The 15,683-nt window shown below is 37.5% G+C and overlaps 1 protein-coding gene and 1 long non-coding RNA gene across 2 annotated transcripts; both read left to right on the top strand.

The window, feature by feature from the left end:
- Positions 1–5,217: 5,217 nt before the first annotated feature.
- LOC145788874 (putative methyltransferase PMT2) lies at positions 5,218–11,769 on the top strand (the record flags this gene model as incomplete). The annotated part of the gene is made up of 7 exons (XM_082895641.1): positions 5,218–5,280; positions 9,055–9,162; positions 9,291–9,398; positions 9,645–9,655; positions 9,750–9,825; positions 10,554–10,764; positions 11,537–11,769. Coding segments are annotated over exons 1-7 (810 nt in total), but the record flags the coding sequence as incomplete, so codon positions are not given.
- Positions 11,770–12,396, top strand: LOC145803335 (uncharacterized). The gene is made up of 3 exons (XR_014345438.1): positions 11,770–11,825; positions 11,915–12,004; positions 12,130–12,396. It is a non-coding gene; the product is annotated as an uncharacterized LOC145803335 (long non-coding RNA).
- Positions 12,397–15,683: the final 3,287 nt, after the last annotated feature.

Genomic DNA, 15,683 nt, shown 5'->3' on the forward strand with positions numbered 1-15,683 from the left:
GAAAGAAAGCTTCTAGATGATCACAATGAAGCACACAAGATCATATTGAAGTCGGCAAGATTCAGTCTGACAGCAGAAGGTCATCTCTACAGAAGATCCTTCACTGGACCCCTTTTGAGGTGTGTACATCCTTCACAAGTTGAAGATTTTTTATATGAAATACATGAGGGAGTTTGTGGAAGCCACGCTGAGGGCAGATCACTAGCTCATAGGGCCATCACCTAGGAGTATTGATGGCCCTACATGGAGAAAGATACAGAAGCATATGTCAAGAAGTGTGAAAAATGTCAAAGGTTTGCACCTCTGATACACTAACCAGCAGCAGACCTAAACCCAGTATCCAGTCCTTGGCCGTTTGCCCAATGGGGCATGAATCTCGTTGGAAAACTCCCCTAAGCAACTGGACAAAGAAAATACCTGCTGGTAGCAACAGACTACTTCACCAAGTGAATAGAAGCTGAACCCCTTGCCAAGATCCGAGATGTAGATGTGAAGAGCTTTATATGGAAGAACATCATCACCCGGTTTGGGATTCCAAGAGCAATAGTTACAGACAATGGAACACAATTTGACAGTAAGCTAATCAAGAGCTTCTGTGCAAAGTTCAAGATCAAGAATTACTTTTCCACCCCAAGTTTTCCTCAAAGCAATAGACAAGCAGAGGCATCCAACAAAGTTATCTTGGATGGGATAAAGAAGAGGCTGCAAGCAGCAAAGGGAAAGTGGGTGAATGAACTGCCAAGTGTACTCTGGGCATATCGGACTACATCGAGAAGATCAACTGGGAAATCCCCATTTGCCATGGCTTATGGCACAGAAGCAGTCATTCCTCTAGAAGTCGGCATCCCAGGGATCAGAACCCAAGAGGTAGAGAACGGGACTAATGATGTACTCTTAGCCCGAGATCTGGATCTTTTAGAAGAAAGAAGGGAGAAAGCTGCAATTCAGCTCGCAGCATACCAGCAGCAGCTTGCCAGAGCTTATAATAAGAAGGTCAACCCAAGGGAGTTTCAAATCGGTGACCTCGTCTTGAGAAAAGTTGTCGGCAACAAGAAGGATCCCAGAGAGAGGAAGCTTGGCCCAAATTGGGAAGGACCCTACAGAATCATCTCAGTACTAGGCAATAGGGCATATCGGCTTGAAGATAATGAAGGCAAAGAATTGCCAAGACCATGGAATACCTGCAATTTGAAATTTTTCTATCATTAGAATTTTTTGTTCTTTTGACATTTGCCGAAGTAAATAAATAAAGTTTTAGCTTGATTTATTTGTTTATACACTTGTGACTGATAAAGATACTTGAAGTTGTTTCTGGAATACATAATGAGAACCCAAGTGAAACTTAGGTTCACATTAGGGGGTAAAGAGTAGAAAAATGGTTTTAACACTTGTTGAAACTTGAGAAAAATTTACAAGTTGAAGTTAAACCAAGATCATGTTTAACACTTGTTGAAACTTGAAAAGTTTACAAGTTGAAGTTAAACCGAGATTATGTTTAACACTTGTTGAAACTTGATAAGTTTACAGGTTGAAGTTAAACCGAGATCATGTTTAACACTTGTTGAAACTTGAAAAAAGTTTACAAGTTGAAGTTAAACCAAGATCATGTTTAACACTTGTTGAAACTTGAAAAGTTTACAAGTTGAAGTTAAACCGAGATCATGTTTAACACTTGTTGAAACTTGAGAAAAGTTTACAAGTTGAAGTTAAAACCGAGATTATGTTTAACACTTGTTGTTAAACCGAGATCATGTTTAACACTTGTTGAAATTCGAGAACAATTTACAAGTTGAAGTTAAACTGAGGTTATGCCTAACACTTGTTGAAATTTGTGAAAAATTTACAAGTTAAGGCCAGGGTTGTATTAAATTAAGTGCTTATGTACTTGCCGATATAAACCGTTGGTGGGTATAACCGAGATATTTAAACCCGAGAACGTCACACAGATAAGGTGTGCATTGAAGATGTACAAAATATCCTAAGTATGGAGTCAAACAAGAGCAGTAAAGAGAAGATAAAGATATAAGCATTCAGGAAGGGAAATTGTATTAACATTCAAAAGAAGGCATGTCGGCCAAAGCTTACAAATTGTTCAAAAAAGAGAAAAAACAAAAGTACAAAAAACAAAGGAAAAAGACATCAAAGTTAAGACTTTTTGACAACACCAGATGATTGGGTCTGAAGTTCGGACGACTGCTGGGAAGACACCTCGGCAGCCTTCTCGGCTGCAAGCTCGGCATCAATTTCTTGAAGGGTTTCATCAAGGCTCTTGTCGACGAGGGGCACGTTGGATGATGCCTTCTCAGCAGCAGCATCTTTGGGAACCTCCTCACCCTCCTCATCTTGAGTCAAGTCTAGGACTTGCTCATTCAGAGTAGGGGACTTGGCCCCAACAGCTTCCTTGGACTTCCTCACCAAAGCCTCCTCCTTAGACTCAGAATCGTCGTCGGATTGGCTTGGAGTTAAGGGGAATAGAAGAGGAAGGACGTCGGCATTCCTCAAGGGGGAGTCCTCGGGGACTTCAAGCTTTTTCAGCAAAGTCATCCAACCAAGGGTGAAACCCTTGTTGCATGCCTGCTTCACTTACTTTTCATAGTCCGCCGTGACATCGGCCACTCCCTCGTTGTAGCCCTTCTCATCGGCGGCCTTGAGCTCGGCCTCTTTTGTTGCCAGAGCATCCTGAAGTTCTTTTTGGGCCTGGGACATCTTTTCCTCGGCCTCTCTTTTTTGGGCCTCGAGAACCTTCCTAATGGCCTCAGCGGATTTCGCCTTTTCTTCGGCGTCATTTTGAGCTTTGATAGCATCCTCGGCTTGATCCTCTAAGATCTTCATCTTTGATTGCAAGTTTTTATTAGTCTTCTGAAGACTGGAGACCTCCTTTTTCTTGTCGGCTAGCTCCTTCCGGTTCTCAAAAGATTGTAGTGAGAAGGAATGGGCGTGCAGGATTTCCTGAGAAAAAATAATACAGAGCAGAAGTTATTACAAAATTTTCTAAAGTAGAAAAAAGAGAAAGAAAGAAAAATTACCAAATAAAGACACTTACTTGAACAGAGCGCTGGAGCATCAGAGCATAGTTTTCATATTCGCTCAACTCGGCGTTTCGGTTGAGATCGCCAGGAAGAAGCAGAGCGGTGCTAAGGGCAACGCCAACATTAATGTCACCAGCGCTGTTGCCAGCCCTAACTGGCTTGTCCTTCAGTACGATTTTGGGGGCCCAGGGGGCATCATATTTTAGGGACCCCGAGGTGGTTGCAGAGGATAACCTCGGCCTTTTTAATCTGGTGGATTCGGATGGTTCTGTTTCAGCAGACCTCTTCTCGAGGACAGAGGTGGTCTTCTCACTTTCAGCCAATCTGGAAATTGGCAAGGTGTCCTCAGAATCAATCTGAGTCACCGTTGCCCTTGGCTGAGCCTTCTTTATCCTTTTTTGCTTTGGCTTTGGAGGCTGGGTTGGAGCTGGTTGAGCATCAACAGAGGATGAAATGTTGGCCAAAAGATCCTTAGCGACTGCTTTTTGGCGGCCCATTTCAGCAGCAAAAGCTGTTCGGCGTCATCGACGGTGTTGGGATATTGGGATTAGATATGGAGCCGAGGTAGACGGCTGCTCAGCTAGATCAGAGGTTGATCCTTGATCTGGCCGAGATGAGGAGGCAGCTTGAGGAGTTGTGGCAGAAGGAGGTGACTTGCTTTTCTTCTTTTTCTTTGGGACATCGGGCAGCACCGATTTGTAGGTTGGGATGAAATTGAGTACCAGAGGGGATCTCCGTTTGTGGACTGGCAGATTCAAAAGTTTCCTCAAGTCTTTGCTGGGAAAGAAAAACTGACGGAAGCCCTTTGGTGGCTGAGGAAGAGCTGCAAGAAAAACAAACATTAGAAACAAACAAAGTATTAAAGACTTTAAAAACAAGTTAGTATGAACACAGGGCTCTTACCATTGCCCTTTATAAAAACTGATCGAAGAAGAGGGTAGAGATAGAGATCCTCGTCTGGAGCGAACTCCCAGTTCCCCAAGGTAATGAAATAGTCATCCCCAGCTCCCTTGTTGGAGTCAGGGAGGTCAGTGATAATTTTGTACTCTGTGGACCTCGGCTTGAGGTAGTAAACGTAGCCCGTATCTTTTTTGAGACCACACATGGTGTAGCAGTATTGGATATCGGATAAGGTAACCCTAGTGTTTTTTTGTTTGACTAAGGCTATTATGCCATTAATGACTCGGTATCAGTTGATGACAAGCTGCATCGGGTTCAGCTTATAATAATGAAGTATCTCACGGAAAAGGGTATTTAGTGGGAGCCGAAGTCCGCACTCGATAAAAGCTACCATAAAGGGCATAGAATCAGTTGTAGGCATAATGGAGTCATCTTCCCTAGCCAACCTCAGATGGACGTCGGCCGGGATGTCAAACTCACGCCTAAAGTGATCTAACTTGGTCGGGGTGTCTACCCTATGTTTCCATAAACCCATGATATCGGTTTAACTAGGAGGAGTTGGATTTTCAGAAGGGAGTGCTTTGGAGGGTTTTAGGGACCTCGGCTAAAGCCTAAGAATACACAGAATCTGTGGGGTCGTTTCAGTTTATTCTAAAGTGGGTTCTAAAAACAAGTCCCAAACCTAAAACTATGGAGATGAAGATTGACAGCACGAATCTGGAAAAGTCACAAGAAAACAGAAGCAGGTAATGCGATTCAGAGTTAAGAACAGTGAAGGATCATCAAGAAACACAAGACATGTGTAACAGACCAAGAACAGTGGCAATATTCAACAAATGTGTGAATAGTGTGAATTTGAGACATAAATTGGGCAGAGACAAAAGTGTAAGATAAGCGTGCTCGAATACATGATTCGTAAATCAAATACTTGAGCAAAAACAGCAACAACAACAGATAAATGAAGCGAAACTTCTTGAAAAGCAACAAGAAACTAAAACTAGGAGGAACGGTGACTTACCAGAAAAGAGGAAGCCGGTGTTAAGTTCACCGAAGTCATATGAACGGTAGCAGTGGAGAAGAGTAGCAAGAATCTCGCCGGAGGAGGTGAACAACGGTGGCAGCGAAGCTTGAAAGCTTGGAACAATGGAGGATTTGAAAAAGCTAGAGAGAGAGAAAGCCTCAGAAACGATGAAGAAAAGTGAAAAGATGGAAGAGGGGGAAAAGTTTTGTTAAAACTTGAAACGGAGGCAAAATAAAATTAATGAGCCTAGAACGACGGATTCGTCAGATGGCGTACGCAGGCACGAGACGGCTTACAGGCTTGTCACAAGCACGATCCAATAACGGGAAGGTACGTGGCTAAAACGGTTGAATTATTGTGTATGACAGCTCATACGCTGAAGAAGAGCTCTTGGGATCTTTGTTCTTTAAAGAGACATGTCAGCCTTAACGGTGATCTCGGCTGAGAAATTTTGAGTTGACATACTGAAAGGAAGTACTGATATAGGTTCCATCACCTCAGAATGCCGAGGTAATAGAACCTAGGGGGCACTTGTGGGGATATATTTTCTGAGTTCCAACACGCGGCCAAGGTGACGCCGACGTGTCAGCCGAGGTGCCATGAGTCCAGGTTATGACGCAGAGGAAATCTCGGCTAGGCCGAGGTTATCTTCGAAGATATCGGAATCCGAGATAAGCGGATAAGGCACAAAGAGTCCTAGAACGAGGAAGGACTTCAGCATGGATAAGGATAATACTCTTAGGGAGTTTATCTCTATCTATTGACGAGTTCAGGATAAGCACTAAACTAGAGTCCATTGAAGCTAGGCTTCTATTGGGACTGAGTCTATGTTAGCTATAAAAGAGAGGCACCCCCCATGGGTCTAAGGTACGCAATTTATATTCTGAATAGTGAGATTAGCACTATTGATTATCTTTGAGAGATATACTGACTTGATCGTCGGAGTGCCCCCGGGTGGACGAACCACTGCCGGAGTCTTCTCTTTCTATTGCAGGTTAGTCAGGTGCCATCTATTCTGCTAGTGCTATCCAGCTGAATACTGAGTTGGGCAGTGTGGTCGGAAATTCACTCACACACGCACACACACACACACACACACACACATATATATATATATATATATTAAAAATAATAACAATGGAAGTAGAGGAGAAGTGAAGATTAACAACTAAAAACTACCTAAGTATGAACATTTTCGTTATTTAGGATTGATTATTACAGCGACTGGGGTGATTGGAGCAGATGTATTCCATAGAATTAAGATGGAGTGGCCTAAATGGAAGAGTACATCTAAAGTATTGTGTAATAAACGTGTACCCACTAGACTTAAAAGAAAAGTTGTATAGAATGGTTGCTAGACTAGAGATATATGAGACAAAATGTTGGGCAACTAAGAAATAACATGTAGATAAGATAAGTGTTGCTGAGATGAGAATGTTAAGATAGATGTGTGACAAGATTAAAAAAGACATAGTTAAGAATGAATATATTTGTGAATGGGTAAGAGTAGTACCAATAGAAGATAAGTTGAGAGAGAGCAGATTAAGATGGTCTGGTCATACAACTGAGACCAACAGAGACAGTAGCGAAGAGATGCGATACAGTAACGGTAGATGAAAGTGTTAGGGGAAGGGGCAAATCTAAATTGACGTAGGCTAGTGTAGTAAATAAAGATATTAATCTCATTAATCTAACTAGTCAAATGGTCGTTGATAGAGTTGAGTGTAGAAAAATGATTCATGTAGTCGACCCTATTTTACAGGACTTAAGGTTTAATTTAGTTTGGTTTAGTTATATATATATATATATATATATTTCTAAGCAATCGAAACCCAATGCCAATTAAACAGCACTAATGCTTTATTTATTTATTTTTTAATCGGCAGAAATCAATGGTTAATTGTTAAATTAGCATCTTGAAGAAGTTGAAACTCATACCTATACTTACCCTCCCATTTCACTCCTAAAAGTTGAACCTAAGACCTCCCTTTTAGGAGAGACTTGGTGGCCAAAAAACTAATCAACTATGCTAGAGCCTCTTTGTTTAAACAACACTAATAACACATAATAGAAACACAAAATGAATCATACAAAGTATATTAACATGTTGAGATATTTTGAATATGAATTCTACCATAATTGAATTTAATCCTAGATGCTTATTGTATTTTCTATGGACCATTTTGTATTCCTAGAGTTCGTTTGGGAAGTGGGTTGATTTTTTCACTTTTTAGTTTTTTGGTTATTTTAGGCTGGGGCTAAAAAGTCTCGTTTAGGAAGGACTTTTGGCTTTTTTGACTTTTTGTGAGAGAAAGAATGTAATGATTATGAGTTAGATGTGATGTTTTGTCTTATTGAGCTAAAAAACCTATTTTGTTTTTTTGTGATTATTTTAGTCAAAAAAACCCCAACCTCAATTTCCCAAACAGAGATTAAATAAATACCTATCTCCCAACTTTTTGGCAACCAACTAGGATTAATTCAATTAATCATATCTATATTGTACCCTCTTATTTGAGAGTTCAGAAAATCAATTATTAAGCTTGCTTGGTTAGGTTTTTCAAAAAACATTTTTTAGAAAATTTAAATTTTTTTGTTTTCCGTATTTTTTTTTTGTTTTTACTGAATTTTTTGAATATTTTAATCAATTTTTTTTATACTTTTTAGACATACATAACATAAATATACTTAAAAAGTAAAAAATTTGTGAAAAAAACCTTTTAAAAATTCACTAAATGCCAAAAATACAAAAAAAATACTAGAATTCAGTACATTTTTTTTTTGTATTTTTATGTATTTATTAATTTTTAAAAATATTTTTTTACAATTTTTTTACTTTTTAGATATATCTAAGTAAGGTGCATCTAAAAAAGTAAAAAAAATGTTTAAAATTTTAAAAATATTCGCTAAAAACAAAAAATCATGAAAACCAAAAAACTTAATCCAAAAAATTCAAACCAAACACCCTGAATAGTTGTCAAATAAAAATGTTAAACTTTTGCTTGAGATTTTTTGATCTTTTATGTATTTTCTTATTTTTTTCTCCTTTATTTTGGTGAACTTCTTGTCCCCCTCCTTTTGTATTTCATCTTTTTTTTTCTTTAATAAATTTTTTTTCCTGATAATTTACTTATTTATTTAATATTTTGTTTTTCAGGTGTTCTTAGGAATCAAGGGGGAAGAGATGCATTTAAGCCCAAGCAGCCTACTCAAATATTGCCTTAAAATAGTTCTAGAAAATGATTTCGACACAACACTGATTTTGCTACTCTATTTTAAAATTTCAAGGAAATCTCTTGGGAAAACATAAATCAGTGAAAAATATTGGAAGTAATTGCAAAAATATGAAAATGTTATTGACAAGTGAGTTTTTCTTCTCCACCGTCCTAACTAGAAGTATGAGAAAGGAGCTAAAAATAAAGGTTCAAATATGACTGCCATGCACAGTGCGTTTGATGGTTGAAGAGTTCATGTTTGAATAAAATTGTTGTAGTTTAATTTAATGTTTTTACATTGTCTAATTTTATCTACAAATAACAAGTATATCAGAGTGATCTAAAGTGTGGGAGCTTAGAAGAATAAAAGAAAGAGAGTGTGAGAGTGTGAAAGAGAGAGATTCTTCTCTCCTAACTTATTGTGTTTCCAAGTTGGAAGAGGGATGTTTTTAAATTAGGAGAAAAAATTAATCATTTTAAAGTTGGGAGAGTGATACTTTTAAATTTATGGGGTTTAACATTAATTTCTTATTTAACTCATTTTCATAATATTGAAAATCCTGATTTCACTTTTATTATGGGAAGATGCACTACAAGAAAAAGGGGCATATAACACGGAAGTATTTGCGACGGCACTATTCCCGTCGCAAAAAGTGAGTTTTTGCGACGGCACCACTTGCTGTCGCCAATAAATCGGGTTTAAGCGACGGCACTACTTCCCGTCACAAAAAAGCAAGTTTTTGCGACGGCATGAACCACCGTCGCAAAAAAAAAAAAAAATGCAATCCGAGTGCTCAGCTTTATTTTTTCCTTCGCGCTCGTTTTTTCCTCTCCCCCTTCCCTCCCCAAAAAAAAAACCCTATAAAAAATCCACCCTTACCATCTGCAGTGGCCACCAGCGGATGTTCCTCCACCTCCTCCTACTCCCACGGCTGCTCCTCATTTTCACCACCATTCCATGCCCATGGAAAACCCTAATCGCCTCTCCAACGACGAGGTACATTTTCAATTTCATCTCATCTCATCGATCGATTCATTTTCAAATCATTAGTAGATCCATTAGATTCATCACTGTGTTTGGTTTCTAGGTTCGAACGATCAAAAATCCACCCCTACCATCTGCAGTGGCCGCCGGCGACTGTTCCTCCACCTCCTCCTACTCCCACGGCTGCTCCTCCTCTTCGCCACCATTCCATGCCCTTGGAAAACCCTAATCGCCTCTCCAACGACAAGGTACATTTTCAATTTCATCTCATCAATTCGATCGATTCATTTTCAAATCATTAGTAGATCCATTAGATGGTTTCTAGGTTCGAACGATCTTCATATCGGGCCTCCCCGAGGACGTAAAGGAGAGAGAACTCTAGAACTTTCTCAGATGGTTACCTCGTTACGAGGCTTCGCAAGTTAACTGCAAAGGTGAACATCCTATGGGTTTCGCTCTTTTCACTACTCCTCCTTTTGCCATTGCTGCCAAAGATACCCTTCAGGTTCTCATCTTCACAATCTTTACCTATATTATTTGTTTTGATTAATCGATCTCTGTTGTACTAAATTATTATTGGGTTTGGTTTTGTGGTTTAGGAGATGGTGTTTGATGAGGAATCAAAGTCTGTTTTGCACACAGAGATGGCAAAGAAAAATCTATTTGTCAAAAGGGGTGAGTTTTCTATTTTTAATCGAAGCTTTCTTTACTTCAAAAGTCATGTAAGAAAATAGGGTTAAATATTGTAGACTTGTAGTGTTGTTTTTTGTTTGTTTTCTTGTTTCAAAATAATTTGAAGCCTCGTAACTAGACCAGAGCTATGGGAGAGAGCAAGAACATTTATTCATAACAGTCTTCAGAGCTTGCAGATGTGTTCTTATATTCTATAATAATATGGATAAGATTAAGCTGGCTTGGTAGTTGTTTGCATAGTATCTTGTTATGGGTATGGGTTGAAATCATGGAACCTCGTTTTCTGGAATGCATTTCTCAGAATGTGCTTGAATTTGAGTAAAACCCTAGAGAGTGTGAATGTAGATAGCTCACACGTTTTGTATTATGTATTATATATCATGGTCATCTCGCTGCTATTGGTTAATTTTATAAAATTATTTATGTGAAAGTTTGAAAGTGTCTATCTAATTTTTTGTAAGTGATTATTTCTTTCTTGTGCCTTGTGTATGTGTTCTTTTGCTTTGAATTGAACCCATTATTGCTTAATTGAACCCTTTTTTTCGAGTTCATGTATATAGACATGCTCCCCTTTTTATTAGGGGTTTAATTTTCTTTTTTTCCTTAATAAGATTTATATTAATCTATATAGTTCCTTGATGTGCAGCTTGTTTTGTCTGGCCTGTGGCTTTATAGTTCATATATATTGTTTATTTATTTATTGCTGTTAGGTTGCAAGTTGGGGTGCATACCTGTTCAAAAAAAATGTCATAGTTATGTCATTCGCACCAAGAGATTCGCATGAAGCACAAGTTCAATTTGCTTTAGAAAGAGGCGTGCCAGCAATTATAGGTGTTCTTGGAACAATAAAGCTACCATACCCATCAAAAGCATTTGACATGGCTCACGGTTCTCGTTGCCTGATTCCATGGGGTGGAAATGGTGAGTATAGTTACTTCAGTAGATTTCTTTGTGCTATTTTGTGTCATGGGTGGTTTCTAAGTGAGCTGTAGCAAAACCAAGACTTTCCTTGCCTTTTGTCTAGTTATTTTTAGGATTAAAAATGCTTTGATGAGCCAAGATGCTAAAGCTTGGCTTTGATCATCAATCATTATTATCACTGACATAGGTTTGGCTCAATTTTGATGAATGACTGGAGTCTAATATTTACGATATACATCATTTTGTAAATTATCAATAAATAAATAGAATTGTCCTATGTTTAGATCCTATGGCATTGCTAGCTAATTAGTTGTTCCTGCTAATGAGCTTTTCTCTTTAGTAGAGGTAATGAGATGTCAATGAGCATATGTAGTGATATATTGATGAGCTCATGTGTGGAGCATATAGCCAGAAATGTGTCTAGGTGTGCCTGTTTAGACACATTAATCTTGAGTTTTGGTTCAGATAAGTTCAAAAGCTATTTCTGTGCAAAGCCTAACTCAAGATGAGTGGATTATATAAGATTTTGATGTGTTAGAATGACTAGTTTGCAGACTCACGAACCAAAATTACGAAACTGTTATTCTAATGATGTTCTTTCTTTCTATTTTTTTGGGTGTGCATTCTAATGATCAAGTTTGGGTCTTGATAAATGATCACATTTTTTCTTCTTTTGTTTTCCTTTTGAGTGAGTGATTGATATAATATATATTATGGATATACTTTTAAGTGTACATGTTTGTAAACAGCATTGTTGGACTTGTCTTTGCAGATGGAATGTACATGATGGAAGTTGATCGAGTTCTTAGACCTGGAGGATACTGGGTGCTTTCAGGTCCACCCGTCAACTGGAGGGTAAATTATGAAGCATGGCAGCGCCCAAAAGAGGAACTTGAGGAGGAACAGAGGAAGATTGAAGAGATTGCCAAATTTCTTTGTTGGGAAAAGAAGCATGAGAATGGTGAAATTGCCATCGGGAGGAAAAGAGTAAACAAAGAGTATTTGATGAAACTTAGGTTGCAAAGGAAGGTGGTGAGAAATAAAAATCTATGACAGATGAAGTGAGTGACAATCTGATTTTATTTTTCTAAAGCAAAAATGTTTTCTCAAAATGTTCTGACCCTTTTAACCTTAATAATTCCTTTACTAGGAGAAAAAGATTTATCTGGATAGAGCTGCAGAGCTTAAAGCAGAGTATGACAAGGCTTTGCATTCAGATAAGGATGTTCAAAATGCAGATGTAAGTTTCTTCTTGATGCCCAAGTTTTTTCTAATTTATATCTTCTATTTGATTTGTTTTATTTTTCTCAATTAATGCATATGTTAATTGATCTATGGATAAATTCATATTTGTTGTTTGAGCAGGACAAAGAAGATGGTCCATTGGATAAGGAAGCACAAGTGGAGACAGTGTCTGATGATGAATAGGAATATCTTCTCCTGTTTAGGTTTCTTTCATTTTATTTTTTTTTTTAAGCGAGAGATTGGAAAACAGGCTCAAACAGGATAATTTTTTAAATTGATCTAAGGATAAATTCATATTTGTTGTTTGGGTAGGACAAAGAAGATGGTTCATTGGATAAGGAAGCACAAGTGGAGACAGTGTCTGATGATTTTTTTTTAAAATATTTTTATTAATTTTGTTACAGGTTTTACTTTTTGCGACGGCATTATACTGTTGCAAAAAATAGAAATTTTATTATTTTTAATACTTTTTGCGACGGCATTACACTGTCGCAAAAAATAGAAATTTTCATATTTTTAACACTTTTTGCGACAGCACCACACCGTCGCAAAATACAGTGTTTTTGCCGTTGTAAAAAAAAGACTATTAGCGACGGTATTTTTTGCCGTCTCAAATAACATTTTTAGCGACGGTAAAATAGTGCCGTCACAAAAAAGTCAAGAAATTTCAAACATTATTAGCGATTGCATAGTGCCGTCGCAAAAAGGCAAAAATGCCGTCGCAAAACATTAGCGACGGCACTGTGTCGTCGCAAAAACTCTTTTGCGACCCCTGCATTTGCGACCTCCTCTTGCCGTCGCAAAAAGTCATTTTGCCGTAGCAAAAAGTATTAGCGACGGCATTAGGAGTATTAGCGACGGTATTTTACCGTTGCAAAAAGTCAATTTTTTTGTAGTGATGGTTTTTTCAATATTGGGAATTCTATTCCAAATTTGCTTTCTATTATGGCTAAACACAACAATACACAAATCTATCTATATCTATCTATGCTATATATTAAGCAAAATAGAGTTTTTAACCCCCAAGGCCTGTGGGAGTTTCAATATCCCAATCTGAATTTTCTAATTTTTTTATTTAAAAAAAAAACTTAGCATTTATTGATTTGGTTAAAATCTTCTGATCAACATTTATTAACTTTTTTCAATTCACATGTCTTTTCACATGCCTGCATTTATTGATTTGGTCAAAATCCCCTGATCAGCATTTAAAATCCCCTCATACAAATAATTATAGATACAATCCGTGTATAGTTACTGCAGTACCCTTTTCAACTTCTTCCATACACTATGGTTAGTGATAAGATTGTTAAATTATTTTTATAAAAAATCTTAAAAAACATAATTTATATATTAAAATAAATCTAAAACAAATATAAATATTTATAATTATCCTGTGCATAGCACGGGTAATAGGCTAGTGTGGGGATATATTTTTGAGTACTGACACGTGGCAAGGTGACACCGACGTGTCAGCTGAGGTGCCACGTGTCAGGGTCATAACGCCGAGGTGATCTCGGTCAAGCCGAGGTTATCTCCGAAGATATCGGAATCCGAGATAAGCGGGTAAGAGATAAAGGACAAGAGTCCTAGAATAAAGAGGAGACTTAGCCAAGATAAGGATAAAGCTCCTAGGGAGTTTATCTTTATCTCTAAAGGAGTCCAAAGTAAGTATTAAACAGGAATACATAGAAGTCAGGCTTTTATTGGGATTAGGATTGAGGTAACTATAAAAGAGAGGCACCCCCGTGGGTCTAAGGTACGCAATTTTATGCTTTAAGCATTGAGTTTAACACTTGATTTATCTTTAAGAGATATACTGACTTGATCGTCGGAGTGCCCCCGGGTGGTCGAAATCACTGCCAGAATCTTCTCTTTCTGTTGCAGGTCAGCCAGGTGCCATCTATTCAGCCGATGCTCTCCAGCTGGTTACTAAGCAGGCAGTGTGGTTAGAAAATCACTCACACAACTAGTATATATTATATAAGGAAAAAGGGTTTTTAAACCCCAAGTCTTGTGGGAGCTCTAATATCCCAATTTCAATTTCTTGATTGTTTGATTTAAAAAAAAAAAAAAAATCTTAGCATTTATTAACTTCTCCTAACCCCCAAGCCTTACCCTCATAATAACATTTTAATGCATTAAGAACAAGCATAAATTTTTTTTCTTGACAAGTCCAATACATATGAATTTCTTGAAAAGTCCAACATATATGATTATTATCCCTTATAATAACACTTTAATGCATTAAGAACAAGCATACAATTTTTTTTTTTGAAAAGTCTAACACATATGATTATTATCTCTCATAATAACACTTTAATGCATTAAGAACAAGCATAAAAAAAAAAAAATCCTTGAAAGTCCAACATATATGAATTCCTTGAAAAGTCCAACACATATGATTATTATCAAAATATTAAACTTTAATATAATATAAAAAAGAAAAAAAAAGACATTTAAAAAAAAAAAGACATTTAAAATCGTAATTCACATATATAGATAATTGTAAACACAACCCATACATAGCACGGGTAATATGCTAGTATGAGATTATGCGGAATGGGATTCCTTTTTTTGATACCATACCATGTAAATCAAACGAAGCCTAAAGGGTTCATTTTGACTATTACCATATGTTCTTCATTTTTTTTTTGTTGTTGATAAATTATACCGATAGTCTTCACGTTTTGCAACTTGTGTCATTGTGGTCTCTACAATTTCAATTGACTTAATTTTGACCTTTAATTTTAGATTTTACATTAATTTGGTCTAATTGAAAAGGCTGTTAGGATTTTTGACGAAAGATTCCCTAGACTCTATCAACTAAGCACAGAGAAAGGAAGCTCATTGAGTGAAATTCTGGCAAGAAGAGATTTGTCAAATAAGTGGCTCTTCAGTTTCAGAAGAACTCTTTATGCTTGGGAAGAAAATGAGGTTCTCAGGCTTAATGTTGTGTTAGGTAATGGGCCAAGATTATAGTTGGAGATAGGGGACTTTGTGAGATGGAAGGTTGGGAATGTAGGTGTATATAAGGTGAGTGATGCATATAAATGGTGTGAATTGGTGAATGGCCAAACTTCCAGTTCAACTGGTCTCATTTGGAATAATTTGTCTCATTCTAAGGCCAAGTTTATCACCTGGCTAGCTTGGAAAGGCAGATTAAAGACAGTTGAGTTTTTGTATAGAATTGGTGTGTTAAGGGGTAATGCAGAGCTGTTCTGTGTGTTCTGTAAAGAGGAAGTAGATGCTCTAAACCACATTTTATTGTTCTATCCGTTTGTGTGGTGAGTCTGGTCATGTTTGATTCAATGGTGGGGGCTGCAGTGGGTATCTCCTGGGTCAGTTGAGGGTCTGCTACAATGGTGGCTGAGCTGAAAGTTTACAAAGAAGGAAAAACAAATCTGGAGAGCTATCCCTTCAGTTGTGATCTAGTCAATTTGGAGATGCAGGAATGAATGCATTTTTCTGGTTTACAACCATGTCTGGGAGATTTATGCGATCTCATTAAAACAAGGTTAGCTCTTTGGTTGAAATCCTATGATCCTGGATGCTTTTATTCTATTAATGATATTGTCTCCAATATTCAACAAGTGAGAAGAAGCTGTTAAAATTTTGATAGGCTACAGAGGGGTCATGAATCTGATAAGGCTAAGTGGAGGCAGAGCAGATCGGGA

The sequence above is a fragment of the Camellia sinensis genome, chromosome 11, assembly GCF_055761805.1.
Source record: "Camellia sinensis isolate YWXY chromosome 11, ASM5576180v1, whole genome shotgun sequence".
Classification (NCBI taxonomy): Eukaryota; Viridiplantae; Streptophyta; class Magnoliopsida; order Ericales; family Theaceae; genus Camellia; species Camellia sinensis.